This window comes from Sorghum bicolor, chromosome 9 (genome assembly GCF_000003195.3).
Source record: "Sorghum bicolor cultivar BTx623 chromosome 9, Sorghum_bicolor_NCBIv3, whole genome shotgun sequence".
Taxonomy (NCBI): Eukaryota; Viridiplantae; Streptophyta; class Magnoliopsida; order Poales; family Poaceae; genus Sorghum; species Sorghum bicolor.
In genome coordinates, this window is record NC_012878.2 from 2,942,322 (window position 1) to 2,962,769 (window position 20,448).

Below are 20,448 nucleotides of genomic sequence, written 5' to 3' on the forward strand. Positions count from 1 at the left end.
GCAAGTACATGTAACGTAAGTATTATATTTTTTAGCTGATTAGCATGCATGTACTCGGCGACCAATGCAGTCCACATGAGTAGCTTTCTGGAACAAGCTACAGCAGTGGGGTGCACATGTGTACACATTATTAAAAAGAAAAATACTTGTAATTCTCAAAGGAAAATGATAGCTCGCTAGCTTGTACTATGCAAATAGCAGTATATAAATATATATAAAATCCATGCAAAGTGCAGGGAATAAAGCAGAATGCATGTTGGCATCTAGCCCGGCGGCCGGGCTGCTATATGCATGCATGGGGACCACACACAGAGAGAGATAGATGCATGCATGGCAGCTAGAGTTGGAGTTGGAGTTGGCCCTGTTTAGTTCTGAAAAATTTTGGAAAATTGACACCGTAGCACTTTCGTTTGTATTTGACAAATATTGTCCAATCATGTACTAACTAGGTTCAAAAGATTTGTCTTGTCAATTCCGACCAAACTATACAATTAGTTTTTTATTTTCGTCTATATTTAATACTTTATGCATGCGTCTAAAGATTCGATGTGACGGAGAATGTGAAAATTTTTGCAAAATTTTCTAGGAAAGTGGTTGTGTGAGCGGCTATAGGGTAGCCGCCATGCTGAAGCCGCTTGCTGCTAGCCAATTTGTTTGGGCACGGAATAAACATGCATGTTGCGTGTCGCGTGGAGATTAGAGATGACGATGAGTACGTTCGTTGAAAAATTATAAACGGCCAGGGATCGGATCAGCGTCCTGACGCGTAAGCTAAGTTACTGTTTCATGTTTCGTTAGCAAATATATAGCAATATTATATTTAGCTTTCCTCAACTACCAGCAGTGATGCATGGTACGTTACTCCCGGTTCGATCAGGTGTATTCGCAGTCATTCAACAGTTTTTTTTTAAAATAGTAAATAGTATTTTCAACCATAACTTATCAGCTTGATAATTTATAGGTCAACACAGGGCTTGTCTACTTGGTGCCTGCATGCACAACGAAATGCAACGCCTTGGATCCGGCGCCAGGCAACTTTGGAGTCCTCTCCAAGACTCCAACCAAGCAGCCTCTCACAAATCACAATGTGCAAGTTCAAGATCACAGATGGATCACTAAAACCTCCATGCAGATGCATATGTAATAAGCAATAAACAAAGTACTAACAGGGAATATATAATAAGTAAATCAAAGCATCTTGCAAATACTATATGTTGGGCATGCATGCATGTATATAGCCGCGCCGGGCGGCTGCTATGTAGGTGGTGGAGCGGTTAAGCACAAAGACCAAAGCTAGCGTTCTTGCATTGCTGCTGCTGCATGCATGCAAGCTGACAAATATTTGGGCACGAAATAAACAAGTTGCGTTCGCGGTGTGCACATGACCTACTACGCTACGTACGTTGAAAGTTAATAGACGGCCATCATCAGTAGGATATGGTATGGTGGACTGGATGTCTTTTAAGTACTATAGTACTCCCTTCATCTCAAATTGTAAGTCATTTTATAGAGAAAAATTTGTAACGTAAAGTAAGTTTGACTTTCCTTTGCCGAGTACCCGATAAAAAACACTCGGCAAAGATCCCTTTGCCAGTCAGAATTTTGCCATATGCTCTTTGCCGAGTGTATTTAGACCTTTGCCGAGTGCCAGAGATACTCGGCAAAGCGTCTGTCTCCATAGTGATAGTAGCAGTACACAATACAGACATGGCGGCCTGATGCACAAGCTAGTTTGTTATCATCTCCCGTTTCGATAATGTAGTCTATATGCATGTGTCTTTTGCCAGCCTGGACGAATTGACCGCCTACCTTCATATAGGAGTAAAATATATGTATGATCGATGATGAAGCAAGGCATGCATGCACTTTGGATATCGATGTATCAAACTCTAGCTCTCCAGTACGTTTTTTCTTGTTTTTGACAAGACTCGAGTACGTTTTAGATTGGCCAGCTAAACCCAGGGAAGATGCATCTTCACAACAAGGCCAAATTAGGCAGGCAGAAATGGGAACCTATCTCGGCTGACACCGATGGATCGTCCGAAATGTCACGGTTACATTCCCTCCCTGCTCTTTCTCTTCTATACGTACACTAGCAAATACTATGCCAGCGCATTGTGGTTGGACATGTCCTATTCTATTTTAATATGTTCTGAAATCAGCTCCTCTATTGTGGTTGGACATGTCCTAACTCGTATAAATATGAATTGTGAGTTTAGGTTACGACCGTATTCTAACTCATAAATATGAATTGTGAGTTTGGGTTACTAACGGGACAATGAAGCAATTAAATGGAGGAAGAAAATTTTGGCTCTTTTAATTAACGTGGTGGTGACTGATGGATGGAACAACACACAACAGTAGTAGTCAGCGCCCTGGTGCGTGCTGTGTGTGATTTGCATTTACATCGTGGCGTGGTTGAGGAACACGGTATAATTAACGACGGATGGAGATGGCGCAACTGGCATGACAAACCATTGCACGCATTTGGCCATTTGGGGATGGATGGATGGATGGATGGGTCGCCCGATCGAGTTGCTGCCTTGCAAAGGGTTGCCAAATTTTTAAATTAAAACTGCACTGCTGGGCGTCGTTCGTGGCCGGCCTCTCGATTTCTCTGAATCATCAGCATGCGTGTGTGTGCCTGCACATCTCCATACCTTGCTACATACCTAGCACTCGTTTATTTAGGGTGCAGGAACTATCATAATTTTTATAAACATTAATTGTAGTGTTACCTAAACATTTTGCTGATGTGACAAGATAATTATTAAAGAGAGAAAACAAAAATCATAGAAACTGAGTTTAAGTTAGAAACCATGTCTGCACGAAATCCAAGACATGATGTGATATTATTGGCTGAGAATAGAGAGAGAATAAATGTGATTGGATAAAAAAAATATTCTATAGAAAGTGTCTATTGGGACCATAGGTTCTATATATATAGTGTCTATAAAAATTAATATGTATAGAAACTACATGTAGTTTCTAGCATTGAGAGTGCCCTCATAGGTTTATATTAACAAGGTTGGTGGCACACCGTACCCTACCATAGTACTATACTATGGATCTATATAGGGGTGCTCTCACTTTAAAAAGTTAAACATTTTAACTTCACTAAATATATTTTACAACAAACTTATTTAGAGATATAAATAATACTAATATTTTTATAAATCTAGTCAAATTTAAGAAAGTTTGACTAATATGAATCTCATAATAATACCTTTTTTTTGGGGACAAAGGGAGCACGCGTTTAGCTTCAGGTGGTGAGATCATGAGAAAGCAATTAGACACTACGGACCGATCGGATGGATGAGATTGATAGATTCGACGGATGGACTTACATCATTTTTATGGATGAGATTGATAGATTCGACAGATGGACTTACATCATTTTTTATTTGCGACCTTGAAGTTTCAAATGCGGGTTTTTGTCCTGGTGGACCGTTCATGTGCATTGGCGGATCATCTGTCGGTCACTATGAATGCACCAAGGTAGAATCTCAAGCGTGTCAAGAATGGATTGGTCCAAGTCTTCAAGCAGAGCTTGTCCCTCGGTATTCCTAGGCACCCCTAGGACACATGTAGGAAGGTACATTGGTAGTTTTCTATGTACATGTGCAAAGCTCTAGGATATCCATGGATAACGTACCCTAATTTGAGGATTCTAGGTTGAAAGTACATGTGGTTAGCTTCTAGAGTTTGCCAAGAACTTACATAAGCTAGATGAAGATCCAAGCTTGGGACCCTTAGTAGGATTAAGAGGCTTAGGTGGCCTCATTGTTGCTCCTCCCCTTCTTATTCACCGATGCTAGAGATGCGAGCACATGTTGCTCCTCTTTAGCAAGGGGGCTTGGCTTGGGGAACGAGGTAGGTCTCTACACCACACAGTGGTGAAAGGCATCAACGAGATGGTCATAATAATGAACAGGCAACAATGGCGCACACATCCAACATGAAAGCTTCCCCCTAGCAAGAACAATCGAAAAGCGGTGGAGGTGAGCTAGCTAGGCACACCATGACGATCCTACACAAAATACGAGAAGGCATAGCTATCAACATCCAAGGTAGCTTGAGCAATAGCCAGTTAAGTGGTTGAGGCACTTCAATTCAGCCAAATCCATGATCATAGGGGAGGACGGCGCCCCAACCACTGTGGAGAAGCACAACGAGACACATCATGGTTGAGCGGTGATGCCGATCCATCTTTGACGAGGCAGACGGTGATTGGGGGAATGATATGGAAGACAAATAAAAGCATAGATCGACAAATAAAATATAGAGGGACAACCAGCATGAGGCCCGGACCTAAGTGGCCACTGCACGTGGCGGATAAATAGGTTGCGGGGTCAGGAGTGGTCAGTGACCCATGGCTAAAATGTGTGGGAGCTCGCCCGCACGACTCTAGACGCACATGATTAAACTTGGGCGGGGCGTTTCCCATGTGAGACAAGTGTCGTCCTACTCTCCCAAACGAATGGGATCAAGAGTCGGCCGGGCAAGGTTGTGAGCCGATCATACATATCTGAGGAAGCAGCAATCGTACATAGAAAGCAAGTTTGCCGACGATGGAAGGAACATATATAGAGGATCGGTCGAAGAGAAGCGGCGCGGGGAGTGAGCGATGTACCATGGACGGAGAACGTACACGCGCAGGGAGGCATCGTGAGGGGACCGATGGACGACGGAGACAGACGTGATGGGCCGGGGATCGGAACGTGGCAACCACCGTACCACACTAGCGCGAGAGGTCGAGGCCAGACCGACGACTATGAGTTGCATGCATGCATGATGCATGGTTGCACAATGCAATGTGGTTGTGTGGATGGATCAACCATACGTGCATGCATCCATATCGTGCCCACGTGGATCACGGATGAGGTATAGCTTTGTGCTGCTCTCTATGCTATGCTAAACGAATTGAAAGGCTTTTCACGTTGCAAGTCATGTCGAGAAGCGTGTGTGTATGGATGCATGTGCAGCGTCAAATTGCGCCATACTAGTAGTATATGTCGATTGGCTGAAAAGTTATTGGCTGAAAGTAATATTTATTGATTTATTATAAAAAAAATATTTTTAAATAGGTAGGTAGCTGCCGTACGGCAGCTGCGCATTGCGTAAGAGTATAGACAGTAGTGACGAAGCTGAGAGCGAGGAGTGTGATCGAGCTAGCAGACGACACGACACGTACGAGAGCGTCGTCGTCGTGGATCGGATCGGACCCCGGCCGGGAGGGCACGATCCACAAGACGGACGGACGGTAGCTGTTGCTGTACCGTGCGCAGGTACACATACGGTAGGTAGGTAGGTAGGTAGAGATAGATCACGCACTCACGGACACGTCCGTCCGTATCTCTCTTTCTCAACGACGCCATTTTGTGCTTGTTTGTTGTCCAATTAATAATCCATATAATCGTGACGTGCAATGATTATTTGTTTCGCAGGGAGGTACAAATACATGTCCACCACACGTACTCGGACCCGATCCTAGTTAAAGGGAGCAGCAACCAACCCATGGGACCTCTAGTGGTACCAAATTGTGCCTTACGTGTTGGCCTTGTTTAGTTTTAAAAAATTTTACAAAATTTTTGAAATTCTATGTCACATCGAATCATTAGACGCATGTACGAAGTATTAAATATATAGATGAAAATAAAAACTTATTACATAGTTTGGTCGGAATTGACGATACAAATCTTTTGAGCCTAGTTAGTCCACAATTAGACAATATTTGTCAAATACAAACAAAAGTGTGACAGTGTCGATTTCTTAAAATTTTTTAAAACTAAACAAGGCTGTCGACGACGATCGCCACGGCGCCCGTCGGTCGTCGTAGTATTCGCAAGCTGTCGACGACGATCGCCACGGCGCCCGTCCGTCCGTCCGTCGTGCTCCCGCCGGTTGGCCGGCTTTCGCCATCACACCATGTGAGTCCATGAGTCATCGTCATCCGTCACCACACGACACACGACCCGGTGCGCTCCCCCCGTGCCGATTAAATATAAGGTTTCCTTTACTTATATCTAAAATCTAAAATCTTTTTAAATTTCATCATCATATCGAATTTTACATTAAATATAGATATAAAAAATAACAGTTCATCTATAATTTATGAGACAAATCTTTCTAGCCTAATTAGTCTATAATTTGATAATACTTGCCAAATACAAACAAAAGTGTTACGGTACCGAGAGAACTAAACGAAACCTAAACTTAGGCCTTGTTTAGATACATCCAAAAACCCAAAACTTTACAGGATTCCCCATCACATCGAATCTTGCGGCACATGCATGGAACATTAAATATAGATAAAAAAGATAACTAATTGCACAGTTTATCTGTAAATCACGATACAAATCTTTAACCTAGTTGTTCCATGATTGGATAATGTTTGTCAAATAAAAACGAAAGTGCTACAGTGTCAAAATCCAAAAAAAATTTGGATCTAAACAAGGCCTTACTAACTATTCAGCACGCTCCTCTCGTGGCATGGCATGGCATGGCAGTTAGCACCTAGCTCTCTGATCAACCAGCCCTGTCGTCGAGGCAACGGTAAGCTGCAGAAGCTGCCAGCGACCCAGCAGCAGCTCGCCCAGCCTCCTGCAGAGCAGCTAGCTGCTGATATATACCCCCACCCACACACCCCACGGAAACGCCGCAGCAGCCGACCCAAGCTAGCAGCTAGCTAGTGCCACACACACACCTCGCCCAGCGGCACTGCAGCAGTCTGGTAGGTGCCACTCGCTCGCTCTCGCTAGCTAGCTCAGCGAGAGGTGCCGTTGCTTTCTGCTGCCGGCCGGCCGGCCCGCGCGAGTGAGTGATCGACTGCATCGTCGACGTCTCGCCGGCCGGCGTGTCCGGCCTGCAGGCTGAAAGTGTAAAAAGGACCGACGACGTACGACGGCGACGATGAAGGTGTCGGCGCTGTGCGCGGCGGCGGTGCTGCTGCTGCTGGTGGCGCAGGCGCCGTCGGCGGCGGAGGCATCGCACCTCAAGCTGGGGTACTACAAGAAGACATGCCCGGGCGTGGAGAAGATCGTCAAGTACCACGTCGCCAAGGCCATCAAGGCCAACCGTGCCGCCGGCGCCGCCCTCGTCCGCCTCATCTTCCACGACTGCTTCGTCAGGGTACGTACATTACGTATAGTACGTATACGCACGTCGTATATAATTAACATGCTAACTATATACCTTTTTGTTAAATTATAACTACTACATACTACAAGTAGAATTAATACTAACACTAACTACTGCACCCAATTGTGCTATATGCTCTCTGTTCCGTTTCAGACTGTACGTAAGTCATTCCGACTTGCAAATTAATTTACCACGGAAGGGTAGCTTAATTACAGGATATGCATGCTTATTATTTTTAAACTAGTCAGTGTTCATTATTACCTAGCTAGCTAGTCAGTGCTCCAGTATTTTTTGCTGGCTTCGCTTATTAAACTACCACAATGCAATAATCCTCATGTACAGTGATCATCATCAGCTAACTGCCAAGATAAGATAACGCAAGCACGGCCTGATGATGCCAGTGACTGCTGCTGCTGCTGCTGCTCACTTTCTCGGTACAAATTAATAAAGGCCAAAGGCACAAATTAGTAAATTAAAGGGTTCCAACGATCGAGAGGACCGGTGCCTGCATTCTGTACTACGTTTGAACACATGCATGGGCTAAGCAAGTAGTTATTAGAGATCGGTGATCACCAACCAAAACTGTCAAGCAAGGCCTACTTAATAATAACCGTTACTTGTTCAGTGACCGGCCATCTGCATACATATATGATATATATCTTTACTAACAGAGAGAGTCCTAACAATGCCCTCCATCACTACTTTGTTTGACGATAACCACCACATCTTGTCAAAGTCCCAAGCTATACTAGCAGCTTCTAGCTTAGCTTCAACTTTTTTTTTTTGCGACAATAGCTTAGCTTCAACAGAGAGATGACTAGCACTAGCACTAGCAGCCAGCAGCCAGGAAAGTGTCCATATTCTCAAAGTTTCGTGTGCAGCTTGTTCACTCCAACTACATTATGATGACGCGAAAGAAACAAAAGTTTTACTCCTCCTCTCGCTCCTCTAGTCTAGCTGGAAAGAGAATCCATCGCTCGGCCAGGAAAGACCAGGAACAGGAATGTGATACTTTCCTTGAGCTTGGAGTACTAGCTTACATGCATATCCAATGGACATATGCCATGGCCTCCTTCTAGGTAGGGCCTCCCCATAGACACAGTACACATGTGTGTCCCTGTCCTTGCTGATTGCAGCTTCCATGTGTCCCTGATTGCTATTTGATAACTAACATGCAACCACCATAGGCATTAACTTCTTGACTCTTTCTCTAGTACCATTCATCTATCACATTTTGTTATTATCCTGATGGAAATAATTAGCCTCTTTTGCTTTTTGGAAAATGTAACTAGCCACTTGCATGTATAGCAGATTATTTTGTTTTTTTTTCTTCACCCATTTGCAAGCCACCCGCCCACATGCATGTGTGGCATAGAACGAATAGATGGGATGTAGAGAGATGGATGTTGATGCTTTAACTGTTGTTTATGTCGTCATGAAAACCTGAGTTGGAAAGAGCTACAAGTAAGAAAAATTATAAGATGGCCGCGGATGACTAGCATTTAGTCACACACACAGTCATCTCGACGCCATCAATTATTGGTTCCACTAGTCCCCTAAAAAATTGAATACTCATAGAAAACATCCAAAGACCAAAGGTTCCAGCTAATTAACAATGCAGTGCAATGCTTTTCAGCTTTTGCATTGCTATTATATAGGAAAGAAAAAGGCATCCTGAAAATAAATACATAGATAAATTATATATTTCATCCAAAATAAAAGCTGTTCATTAGCACTACAACAAACAGTTTATGAACAATAATGTCCCAGTATATATATACATATAATGCATAACAACCCATGCGTGCATCATCCTCCCTCTGCCGACACTACATATGGACATCCCTTTCCAACAACTCATCCGATCCAGAGCGTGTTTCAGGTCCAAACAGAGAGATTAAGCTTGTATTTTATAATGGTAACGCTCCTTCTCGAGCGTCCGTCCGTCCGGACAGACCGAAGCTAGCGCTTTCGACTCCACCAACCAAACTCAATTAAAAATTAAAGTGACCGCTCCCATCTCTTTATCTGTTTGTTTGCTATTTCAACCCTGTGAATCCCGCATCCACTTTCTACTCTCGTTCCCCCTCTCCGCTCCTCCACGCCGCTGCGCTCGCCGCTGCTCTCACTGCTGCTCTTGGAGACAGTTGCCACACTCATATCTAGCTCGCTGCCGCCTTGTCTGTTCGCGCTCTCTTCCTCTTTCCATCCCTCTCTCCCTTCTGTGACCTCCATGCCACTGGAGAGGAGGTCGACGGCGACGGGTCCCGGCGAGTCACTGCTCCCTCACTCCCTACCTCCGTGACCTCCATGCAGCCAGAGAGAAGGATGGCGGTGGTAGCTTCCAGCGAGGTAGATCTAGATCTGAGCCGTCCCTCTCCTCCTCTTTCACTCCCTCATCTTGATCTGAGGTCTCCTCCTCCTTCTTCTCATTTTTCTCCTCCTTCTCCTCTTTTGGATCTAGATCTGAGGGACGCCACGGTGGCTAGAGTTTCATCGAGCTCTGTTTGCAGTAGGCTTGTTTTTCTGTTTCAACAAGCAATATTTTTTGTTGCACTAGTTTTTTTGTGATGTTGCATCTGACATTTCTTTTTTGTTTTTGTTGTTGCAGTAGTGTTGTTTTACTATTGCAACAAGTAATTTTCTTTGTTTCGTTACTCTATTTTTTGATGTTGCATCTCGCATTTGTCCTTTTGTTGTTGCAGTTTTGTTTTTTTGCTGTTGCAATAAGTAATTTTTTTTGTTGCATTAATCTTTTTTTTTCTTGATGTTGTTCTCATTTTGCATTTGCTTTTTTTTTTCTATTTTGTGTTGCACTAGTCTTTGTTATAGTGTTGCAACAAGCAATGTTCCTTTGTTGCATTAGTTTCTTTTTTTTGTTCTTGCATCTTGTGTTGCAGTAGCTTTTGTTCCGTTGTTATAGTCGTTTTTTCCTGATATTGCAGTAGAATTTGTTCCATTATGAGGATGCAACGCACATAGTGGGGCACGGTGGGGGGAATGGAGCAACGCGATGAATGGCGTTCGATGGACGGCAGGGTGTGATGACGGGATGGACGTGTGCTTGCCTTATTCTTCGATGCGACTTGACTCCCTTCTATCCTGCTTTGCTCTACTTCAGCCTCCCTCCCATCCTGCTCTGTTTTGCTCTGCTCCGCGGCTCCCTCTAATCCCCCTCTGCTTTGCTCCGCTCTATTTGGGGGGGGGGGGGGGGAGAGGGGGCAGGGGGCCCGAGGAGGGGTCGGGGGCGGGGGCGTGCGTTCTGTGCGAGAGACGAACGGATTTTAGGTGCGTCCGGATGGGCCCCTAGATCCGGACGTTCGGGCGCTAGTAGCTTTGAAATTAAAAGCTCCACTGCACCTGTATCTATCACTACCGACGAAATGACTTGCCATGCACGCTTGACACGTCACTCCACAGCAACAGGTTGTTAGTTGCTCCTAGTACTTAGTGCTAGCTAGCTAGTAGTTGAGCCACTTAATTGCATGCATCAGTACATAATACAAAGTAGGAGTGTATGTACGTACGAACTGATGACATGTACTATGCTTTGTGATCAACTTCGAAACGTTTTTCTAGAGAAGTCGTTTTGAGTAAAAAACACAAAAGCCTCTTGTGACAAGTCCTACCAAACGAGCCGTTATACCTATATGCATGCATGGTTCTCTTATCAATGGATTCTTATCTTAGCTAAATATAATGAATCAAATCAACTGAAAACAATGTGCAGGGGTGCGACGGGTCGGTGCTGCTAGACCCAACGCCGGCGAACCCAAAGACGGAGAAGACGGCGCCGGTCAACATCGGTCTAGCCGCCTTCGACGTGATCGACGACATCAAGGCGGCGCTGGAGTCTCACTGCCCGGGCACCGTCTCCTGCGCGGACATCGTCATCTACGCCGCGCGCGACGCGTCGAGCCTCCTGAGCAACGGGCACGTCCACTTCGCCGCTCCCGCCGGCCGCCTCGACGGCGTGATCTCCCGCGCCGCCGACGCGCAGCGGGACCTCCCGGACTCCACCTTCACGATCTCCGAGCTGATCCGCAACTTCCGGCGGAAGAACTTCACCGTCGAGGAGCTGGTGATCCTGTCGGGCGCGCACGCCATCGGCGTCGGCCACTGCTCCTCCTTCCGGGCGCGGCTGTCGTCGCCGCCGAGCCAGATCGTGCCGGCGTACCGGAACCTGCTGTCGGCCAAGTGCGCGGCGGGTCCGGACCCCGTGGTGACCAACAACGTCCGCGACGAGGACCCCCGTGCCGTGGCGGCGTCGTTCCCGTCGTTCTTGAAGAAGCTCCGCAAGGCGAAGGATTTCTTGGATAACAGCTACTACCACAACAACCTGGCGAGGATCGTCACCTTCAACTCCGATTGGCAGCTGCTGACGGAGAAGGAGGCGCTGGGACATGTCAAGGAGTACGCCGAGAATGGCACGCTGTGGGACGAGGACTTCTCTGACGCGCTCGTCAAGCTCAGCAAGCTGCCCATGCCGCCGCACAGCAAGGGGGAGATCAGGAAGAGCTGCCGCTGGGTGAACTGATGATGACCTGATGATGATGAGCCATATCCAATCCATTACTTGCAGCTAGTGTGTCTGATCTCCTGGACTGCATCTCGATCTGGATGCATGCGTGCACACCGGAAATTGTGATTACTTACTGGTATACAGGATGGATCGTCATCATGTTGATCGGTTCATTTGATTCTTGGTTCTTTTTGGTTTTATTGTTGTATGTTTGTTTGATTATTTATTTCCCTGCTTTTCATGTGTTTTTCATCATTTCTGAATTTTACATACATCATATGCGTGTTTTCACCGAGTAGGGTGGGTGTTGGGATCGATGTGCATGGTTGATCTGTTGTTGTATCTTGTCCTTGTATGGAGTTTGGACAAACTAATAAAACAGATTAAATTAAAGGTGGATGACAGGCATGTGCATGTCCCATGGCGCATGGATAAAGGATGGGATGGCCATCCAAGAAAGTAGAGGAAGACCCCTTTTTGGCAACGGCTCTTTCGGTTTCAGCTTCCCTGACATGCGTACTGTAGCGTCATTGTAGTATTATCTAAAAGTTTATTTTCTCTCTCCAGCTCAAAATACACTAAAAAATGAAGAAACCGGCGAAGCTTGGAATTAGAGGCTACAGAAACATAGGTGAAACTATTTTTTTCTTCTCTCACAAAGACATGAGTTGAGATAAAGCTAAAAAAAAGTAACTTATCTTAACTCTCTCATATTTCTTTCTTTCATCCATGCATGAAGCTGCTAAAGCTGTTTTTATCAAACAACTTTTTTAAAACAATTCAGCTTTATCTAAAAAGTTACTCATGAAGCTCTCTTCTAAAAAAATAACTTCACTAGAAAAGCTGAGTTGTGCTAAACAAGGCCTAAGTCTTGCAAAAGAGAGACCCTAATTGAAGCTACCAACGGTATGTGTAGTTGCGTACTTGTACGTATACTAGGCCCCATTTTGTACCATTATCAAAGCCGTTCTACCTCTAGCTTCATGATTCTGCCAACCAAAAGGGAAGAGGTGGAACAACTCCACCTACAATTTGCGCCGAGAAGATTTGAACGACGCAATGAAGCTGAAAATTATAGTTTTGACTAGCTCCGTCATTCGTGGGCACTGGCCCGCCCCAAAATGCCCTTCCTCCATAGAAATGTAGGTGCGGGAAGCTGCGCTCGAACATGAAGCCCGATGGCGTTGATATCGGCATTGACGAAGGGAGGCAAAGGGAGGGGCGCAGACGGTGTCGAGTGCGCAGGTGAGGAAGACGACACAATCATGATAGAGGAGGAGGAGGAGGAGGAGGCGAGAGAGGCGACACGGGTTGGGAGGGGTGTGTGGATAAGATAGAGGGAAGAAAAGAAGATATAGAAGAGGAGGACAAAATAAAGGAAGAGAAGAGAAGAGAAGAAAAAAGACAAAAAAGATTATAGATATTTTATTCTTTTTTTATCTACCATGAAAACTATTTTACCAAATCTTTCTTTATGTTTGAGCCAGAGCTCTATCAAATTAAACGCACCTAGCACGAGGAGTAACAGTGTGGTCTGATCGAGTTGGCTGATTGGCTGCACTGAAAACAATCAGTCATTCAATCCTACTGTACACCTAATCTAGGACCATACATATGCATGCCATGATGCTGGGTGTGGGTGGAATATATTTTGGGGTCTGGGCACTGCAGATCCTTGTGCGCGCGCTCTGAAAGAAAATCCATGGCACATGGTAGTATGCATGGGCCACACACACATGCTAGCTATACTATATGCTACAGCTGCTACTCCACTAGCTACTCTATTCCGTGGCTATCTAGAGCTACAGATGCTTTGGGTGCATGCAGAGCATATAACCACAACCACACAAGCGATTAAGCTGGAATGGCGCCACCAGTGGTCTGCAAAACTAAGGGGATGTTTGGTTGCTAGCCATAATCCACCACAACTAACTTTAGGTAAGTGTGGCAAGCCTCAAAAAGTGTGGCTAACAAATTGGTTGCCACACTTTGCCATGCCTAAAGGAATCTTGCCACACTATTTTACTCTATGACATGTGGAGCCCAAAAGAATTATGCCTAAGCTTAGTTGTCAACCAAACACTTGCCAACTTGGTCAAACTTGCCTAAGGTAAAGTGTGGCAAATTGTGGCTAGCAATAGCAACCAAACAGCCCCCAAAGGTAGCCAAAGCGCATGGTGACTGGTGAGCAAACTAAAGCGAATTGAAGGTCGTCAGGCAGCATCATCAGCGAGCACATCTGCACATGCATGGAGGATCAGAATCATAGCATAGCATAGCATAGCGTACATGATGCAGCTGGTGGCCGCCCGGAGCAGATCAGCTACCTGCAGCTGCAGCCTGCAGCTTCATCATCCTCTTTGTAGCTACCAATTTTCAGACAATGGGATTACAGACAACTATCAGGAGAAGTCACTGATACATGCAAGCAGCACATCCACTCAACTGAAAACTGAATACCATGCAATGCAGGTACAGGCTACATCCTCTACTTCCCAGCTTCACAGTTGGGCACTGCTGAGTGATTTTTTCCCATGCCGTCGTCAGTAGAAGTTTTCCCTGAATGCATGATCTCTCAACTCTGATGACAGCCAATGGAGTTTTCCATGCAGCACGCCAGCAATCGACTGTCAAGGCAACATCAACAATACTTGGTTGCACCCATGGTGCTTGCCACTTCGACACCAGGCCCAATAGATACCATTCTGTCCAGCCCATTTTGAAGCACCATGGCCCATCTAGATCTGTAATGGCCCAAACAAGCCTAGCCACTTTTGACACCGGGTCCAATAGCTACCATTTTGTACTGGCCCATTTTAAAGCCTTTCTTTTATCACCTCCTCATCCCATGATTCTAAAAAAAAAGGAACCTCCTCGTCCCATAAAGCTGGCATATTGAGGAAAATGTGCTATTTTTTTTTTCTCCAGGAGTCTCCAATATCTCTTCTTTTTTTTGGTGGCCACCAATATTTTTCTCATCTCCCCTCAAAGAAAGTGGGAGATACAACTCCCCCAATACCATAGGATCATTCCAACTACTATTTTTCAGTCATGTTTTCTCTTACAATCATGTGAGACCCACCTTTCATATGGGTATTGGGGGAGATATATTGGGGCTACTACTGCAGTATCTCCCTCAATAAATCTAGAAACTGATATTAGACTATCCTATTACTATCTTATTGGAAGAGTTGTATTAGAGAACTTTTGGAGATGCTCTTATGCTTGATAGTGTGGTGGCCCTCTTCTACCAACCACGACATGGGCATAGTAGTACAGAATGGACGCCACGACGCAAGACCGAGGGGCCCCTCCTATAGATCAGTTGAGATGACTTATAGGACTCCCTCTTATCTTTCTTTCTTTTCCTCTCCTTTTTAAAACCATGAAGCCTCGGCTATATACAGGGAACATGAGTTATCTTTGTTCTTCTTCGAGACCCTCACATCTTTTTCATGATTTGCTCAAAGCTCTGGCATTTTGTGGAGCATCTCAAAACCCTCTAACTCTGTCACTCGTATGAAACCCCTACTAAAGACTTAGTGTCTGGACTCAGGAACACAATTCACTACACTCGGTTTGACGTAGGGCTTCTGCATGGACCAGCATAAATCTCAAGTCCCTCGATGCTAAGCCGTATGAAGTAAACACTGCACGAAAAGTTTACTATTCGGTAGTACAGAACACCGACGATTGGCCTACAATTCTAAAATTTAAAATTCTAAGGTTGTTTGAAAATCCTAAATTTCAAAATTTGATAATTTAAAATGTATTGTTGGGGACTGAAATAAAAAACTTATCCAACTATAAAGTTATAAATTGTGTCATGCTCTAGTAGAAAGTCTATCTTTATCTAAGCTCTTATGAAAAATTATGATGTTTTTGGAAGAACTATTTTCATTCTTAAACGGAAATGCTAAACACCACACGGGTGTTTTAGCACTCGTGAACACACGATTTTTTTGTGTGTCTCTAACACAGGCTCTGACGACTCCTCCCCTCCGTGCTCCTGTCTTCCCATCCGCGTGCTCTCTCTCTCTCACCGGCGACGGGACCGACGAGCTCCTCTCGGTGCCCACGCCTCCTCGCGCCTAGGCGACAGCGCCGCGTGCAGCCCCCGGCCAGACCGGACCACCATCGCCGCCACGCAGCCGAACCTCCGCCGCGGCCCTCAGGCCACGGACCTCCGCTGCCACCTCTGTTGCCCCCAAGCCGGACCTCCGCCGCTGCCCCCGCGGCATGGTTGTGCCTGCTGCACCGTGATTTATTGCTTGTGATCTATGCCAACACAGTCGCGATTTGTCATTGTCCTTCCATAGAAAAAAAATTGTTTTTTATGATCTGTGATATGGGGTCTGTGCCAACGAAGAAGATGCAGTACCGCGAGCAGCGAGGACTGGCGACCGAAGGTGTAGAGGATGAACAGTGCGCAACGGCTGGCTGGAGGTAGAAGATGAACAGTGCTCGTGGGCTGCCGGAGTTTGAAGATGAATAGTGCCAGAAAAATTCATGTGTGAAGTTGGGGTAAAACAACCAAGTGTCAACTAGACAGACTCTTCTTAAAGGCTTGTTTAGATGTACATGCATTCGCCTCAATACACATGTATTGGAGTGCATTGGGATAGAACTTAAACTAAGTCCACCTCAACACATATAGATTAAAGTAAATATATGTGCATCCAAACTAGGCCTAAGCATGACGTTGTGGGGTATAAACTCATATATCCTCATGGCCCAACATGGGCCGTGCTGGAGGAGATAGCCCAACTCGCCAGCCTAGGTCACATGGATCACCAAGCTGGTCGGCGTGACATGCAAGAATGCAAGAACTTGACATCAAGGAAACCTAATCGGTTATAGTAGATTTTGTATCTTTTGTGGAAGAATCTACATAATAATGTGGAAAGAGTACCATGGTAAGAGTATCTCCAAGAGACTAGCAAAAAGACTAGTCAAATTTACAGATTTAGCTACTCTCTAAAATAGATTTGACAAAAAGATATTAGAGTATTCCAACAGACTCTATAAAGGATGGCTAGTGAGGTAGGCTATCCAAAAGTAGAGAGCGAATAAGGCAGGATGGAGAGCTGCTAAATTTGAAGAGTTATTTACAGAGTCTGTTAGAGACGTTTTTCCTTCAACAATAGCTAAATTTGCCTTTAGAAAATGATTTAGCTAATCTCTTGGAGATGCTCTCAAAATTCTACCCGCAAGTTGACAATAAGCATAAAAAATAAAGACTATTTAACTAATTATAAGCGGCCCCTGTCATGCCAATCTAGGGAACTTAAATGTGCAAACTCAATGCCTAATAAGCAAGATGGTTTTTTAAGCCAACTAATCAAAAGATGGATGTGGCAGAATCATTTGTAAAACAAAAAGTACTTGGAAGAACGAGCTCTGTTGAAAACAAATAACTAGCAATCCAAACTTTTGGGGATGCTTAATGAAATAAAGTTGAAGTTAACTTCCTAAAGTATATCTTCTTTCTTTCACAAAAAATATATCCTTTCTATTGTAGCAACACACAAACGAACTTAATTCCTTTTTCAAAAGAAAAGACAATTTTTTAGCTTTGTTGGCTCCCAGGTTGGCAACATCTCCACTCACAATTCACACTATTTGAAAACAGAGTGAAATGCACCATTGTCCATTCCTCGCATTCTCGTTTAGGTCACTCTCAAAATAATCATCTGGGTCCATCTATATATCCACTATTCAAATGATTCTTAAACGAACCAATTTTAAAAATTGCAGAACTGAAATGATAGCTTTGAGAGTTCATCAGCCCATGCCCATATGAGAATAGAGAAACAGTTTAGAGACCCATAATCCATTTCACTCTTGACAATATGATGCATATTACCGAAAGAGACATGCTGGAATGCTTGATAGTGAGACTATGTTTTGTGACCTCCCAAGAAAACGTGATGCCTATTACAGAGAGGGACGTGCTGGGAATGTTTGATATATGGTGACTATATAGTGACCTCCCAAGAGCAAAAGAGCCTTAAAAATCATACATGAAGAGAATATATATATATATATATATATATATATCAATTTATATTTGCAACAGTTATTAAAACGATATTTGAGATATTAGTTGTACATATAACATACCTATATATGTACTCCGCCCGAAAATTGTTTCTACTAGGTTGCAAATCTAGATGTAGCAGAAGCTTGGCATGTTGAGAATATCGCCACTTCTTTTAATTTCTTTATTAAGGAACAGAGGTTTTAAACATAATTATAGCGATAACAAACATTACATTTCTTCCAAGCTAGGGAGCATAGTGTGATGTCAAGATTAAAAAAGGGCAACCTTATGAATGGTAACTTGTGCACCTCCATGGAACATTATATAAATGGCACTAGAAACAGATTTAAATCTAAAATGGGAAAAGAGAATGAAATCAATCAATTAATTGTACATCTTTGAAGCTAGAAGAGCAGCATCAACAAAAACAACTTCATGTTGCACTGGGATTAATCTGCAACTCATATATGCAATGCAAGAGTAACAGTGGTGGAAACAACTAATAGCAGTGGATCTTGCTTTCCAGCCTCAGTTACCACTGTTGGTGGCGCCACAGACTCTCCTGATCTCACCCTGGTTGCCGGTGAGCACCTGGATACCTCCCATCTTCACCATCGCCGCCGCGAACCGTGCCATCCATGCGACCGGGTCGGCAGCATTGTCCTGCACCATCTTGTTGGTGGTGGCGTTGCTCGTCAGCGTCTGGTCCGACGTGAACATCACCTGCCCGGTGGCCAAGTTGGTGTAATACTGGTTGCTCAGCCTGTTGGGATCTGTCACACGGTTGTTGTTCAGCACGGTGCCGCCACCGCCTTGCGATGGGCACACTGCCATGAGCCCTTGGGCGAAGCTGCCGTTCATGGTCGTGTCCACGGTGGGGTACAGCCGGGGCGTGACGAAGGAGCAGTGCGTTTGGCCAAAGGAGTGTGCGCCGGAGAGCGCCACCAGGTCAGTGGAGCTGAGGCCCTTGTTGTTGAAGCTTGTGATGAGGTCCTGGACCTGCATGTTGGGGGCAGGGAGGTTCCCAAAAATGTTGTTCGAGTTGGACACGAATCCGTCGCGCCGGCCGCCGGGCATGGCGAAGCCGAAGCCGCCGGAGAGGATGGCGGAGTCGCGCGCCGCGTAGGCGAGGATGTCGGCACAGGAGACGACGCCTTGGCACTCGGCCTCCACGGCCCCCTTGATCATGTTCACTTCGGCGTAACCACGTAGCGGGATGGCTAACTTCTCAGGCTGTGAGTTGCTATTGGACTGGTCGAGCAGAATGGAAGCGTCACAACCCTGAAACGAGAAATCAATTCATCTGTGGTCAATTACTGAGCTTGTAGTGCTGTTACATATATAAACTATACATCGTTTTCGACATTTCATTGTTACTCACAATTTCATATAAAAGTATATGTCACAAATTAAGGAGGACAAGCTGAGATCGTTACCCTGACGAAGCAGTCATGGAAGAAGAGACGCACAAAGGCGGCAGCCATGGTGGGGTCGTTGGAGATGATCTTCTGAGTGGCGTTGCGGACAGCCTCCTCGGCTTTTGGGCACGACGACTTGTAGAAGTCGTACTGCAATGCTGTACCAGACGCCGTGCTCATTGCAGCAGCTACAGCGATCAGGATGATCACTAAGGCCTGGCACGTTGGGGTCGCCATTGCCATGTCTCGGTGTAAGCTATACAAAGCTTTCAGAAATCTGGAGACAGGTTCAGGCTCTCTGTGTGATGATTGAGGGACAATGGAGTGTTTGATGGTGACTATAGTGTGTGGTCTCTGCTGGTATTTATAGATAAAGACGCGAGAGGAAACAAACGTTGCTAATGCATCCCTGGAGTACAGGGATTTTCTGTTTTGTATTTGATAATGTAAGTCAACTACAGAAACAATGATTTGGGAGGTTACTCGTGGCTAATGCTGCACCATAAACTGGTTACAACTATTGGTACGTTCGAATGCGGCGTCTTGGTGTGTTGACATTGCCGATCGATCCTACGTACGTGCTTAATCTCGCGTTCAGGATTGGAGACGTTAGTTTGAGTGCATTGACATTTTGGTGTGAAGAGTGAGGAAATTCAATGTCACGGAAAACGCAGCAGCTTAATTAGGACAAGAATCCATGTACTTAATCAAGTTCGATTCGGAAACTCTCTAGCGATCGATCATACCTACGCGCTTAATCACGTTCAGGATTGGAAAACTTTTTGAGCGCATTGGCATTTTGGTGTGAAGAGTGAGAAAATTCAATGCCACTGAGAAGGCAGCTAGCTTAGTTAGGGCAAGATTCCATGTACCTAATTAATAATCAAGCTGTATGTTGACTTCGATTGGGGAACTCATCTCTACCGACAGACAAACAGAGGCAACGATAGAATCAAATGGGCCGGCGGTTGACTACATATATTTCTGTATGTCATGTACTTTGTTGGACAAGCATACATGTGTCAGATGAAGAACGTTGTCTCATTTATTAATTTATTTATCTAATACAATGTATTTTTTTATTGATTGAGGTCGCATATAATTATGTGGACATATCTTATTATTTGCAGATTTGGGGACAAGCTAAAGTATATATTGCCGACATTCTCTCCGCTAATTGTTGCATATGTTTGTTAACAAGAATGTCCACCAACTGGCGGGTCGTTAGCACATAGTCTCCCCGTCTTGTAATATAGTATATTTAAACATTTAAAATTTTGCATTAAATATTTTCCATTTATCAACCAATCATCATTAATCACGTT

General features: G+C 44.8%; 2 protein-coding genes across 2 annotated transcripts; one reads left to right on the top strand and one right to left on the bottom strand.

The window, feature by feature from the left end:
• On the top strand, nucleotides 6,632-12,061 carry LOC8068187 (peroxidase 2). The gene is made up of 2 exons (XM_002439186.2): nucleotides 6,632-7,131; nucleotides 10,871-12,061. Exons 1-2 carry the CDS (start codon nucleotides 6,913-6,915, stop codon nucleotides 11,675-11,677), a joined length of 1,026 nt encoding a protein of 341 aa, XP_002439231.1. The 5' UTR covers nucleotides 6,632-6,912; the 3' UTR covers nucleotides 11,678-12,061.
• Nucleotides 17,941-19,453, bottom strand: LOC8071281 (peroxidase 2). The gene is made up of 2 exons (XM_002440494.2): nucleotides 19,142-19,453; nucleotides 17,941-18,986 (listed from the first exon to the last, which is right to left on the bottom strand). Exons 1-2 carry the CDS (start codon nucleotides 19,364-19,366, stop codon nucleotides 18,234-18,236), a joined length of 978 nt encoding a protein of 325 aa, XP_002440539.2. The 5' UTR covers nucleotides 19,367-19,453; the 3' UTR covers nucleotides 17,941-18,233.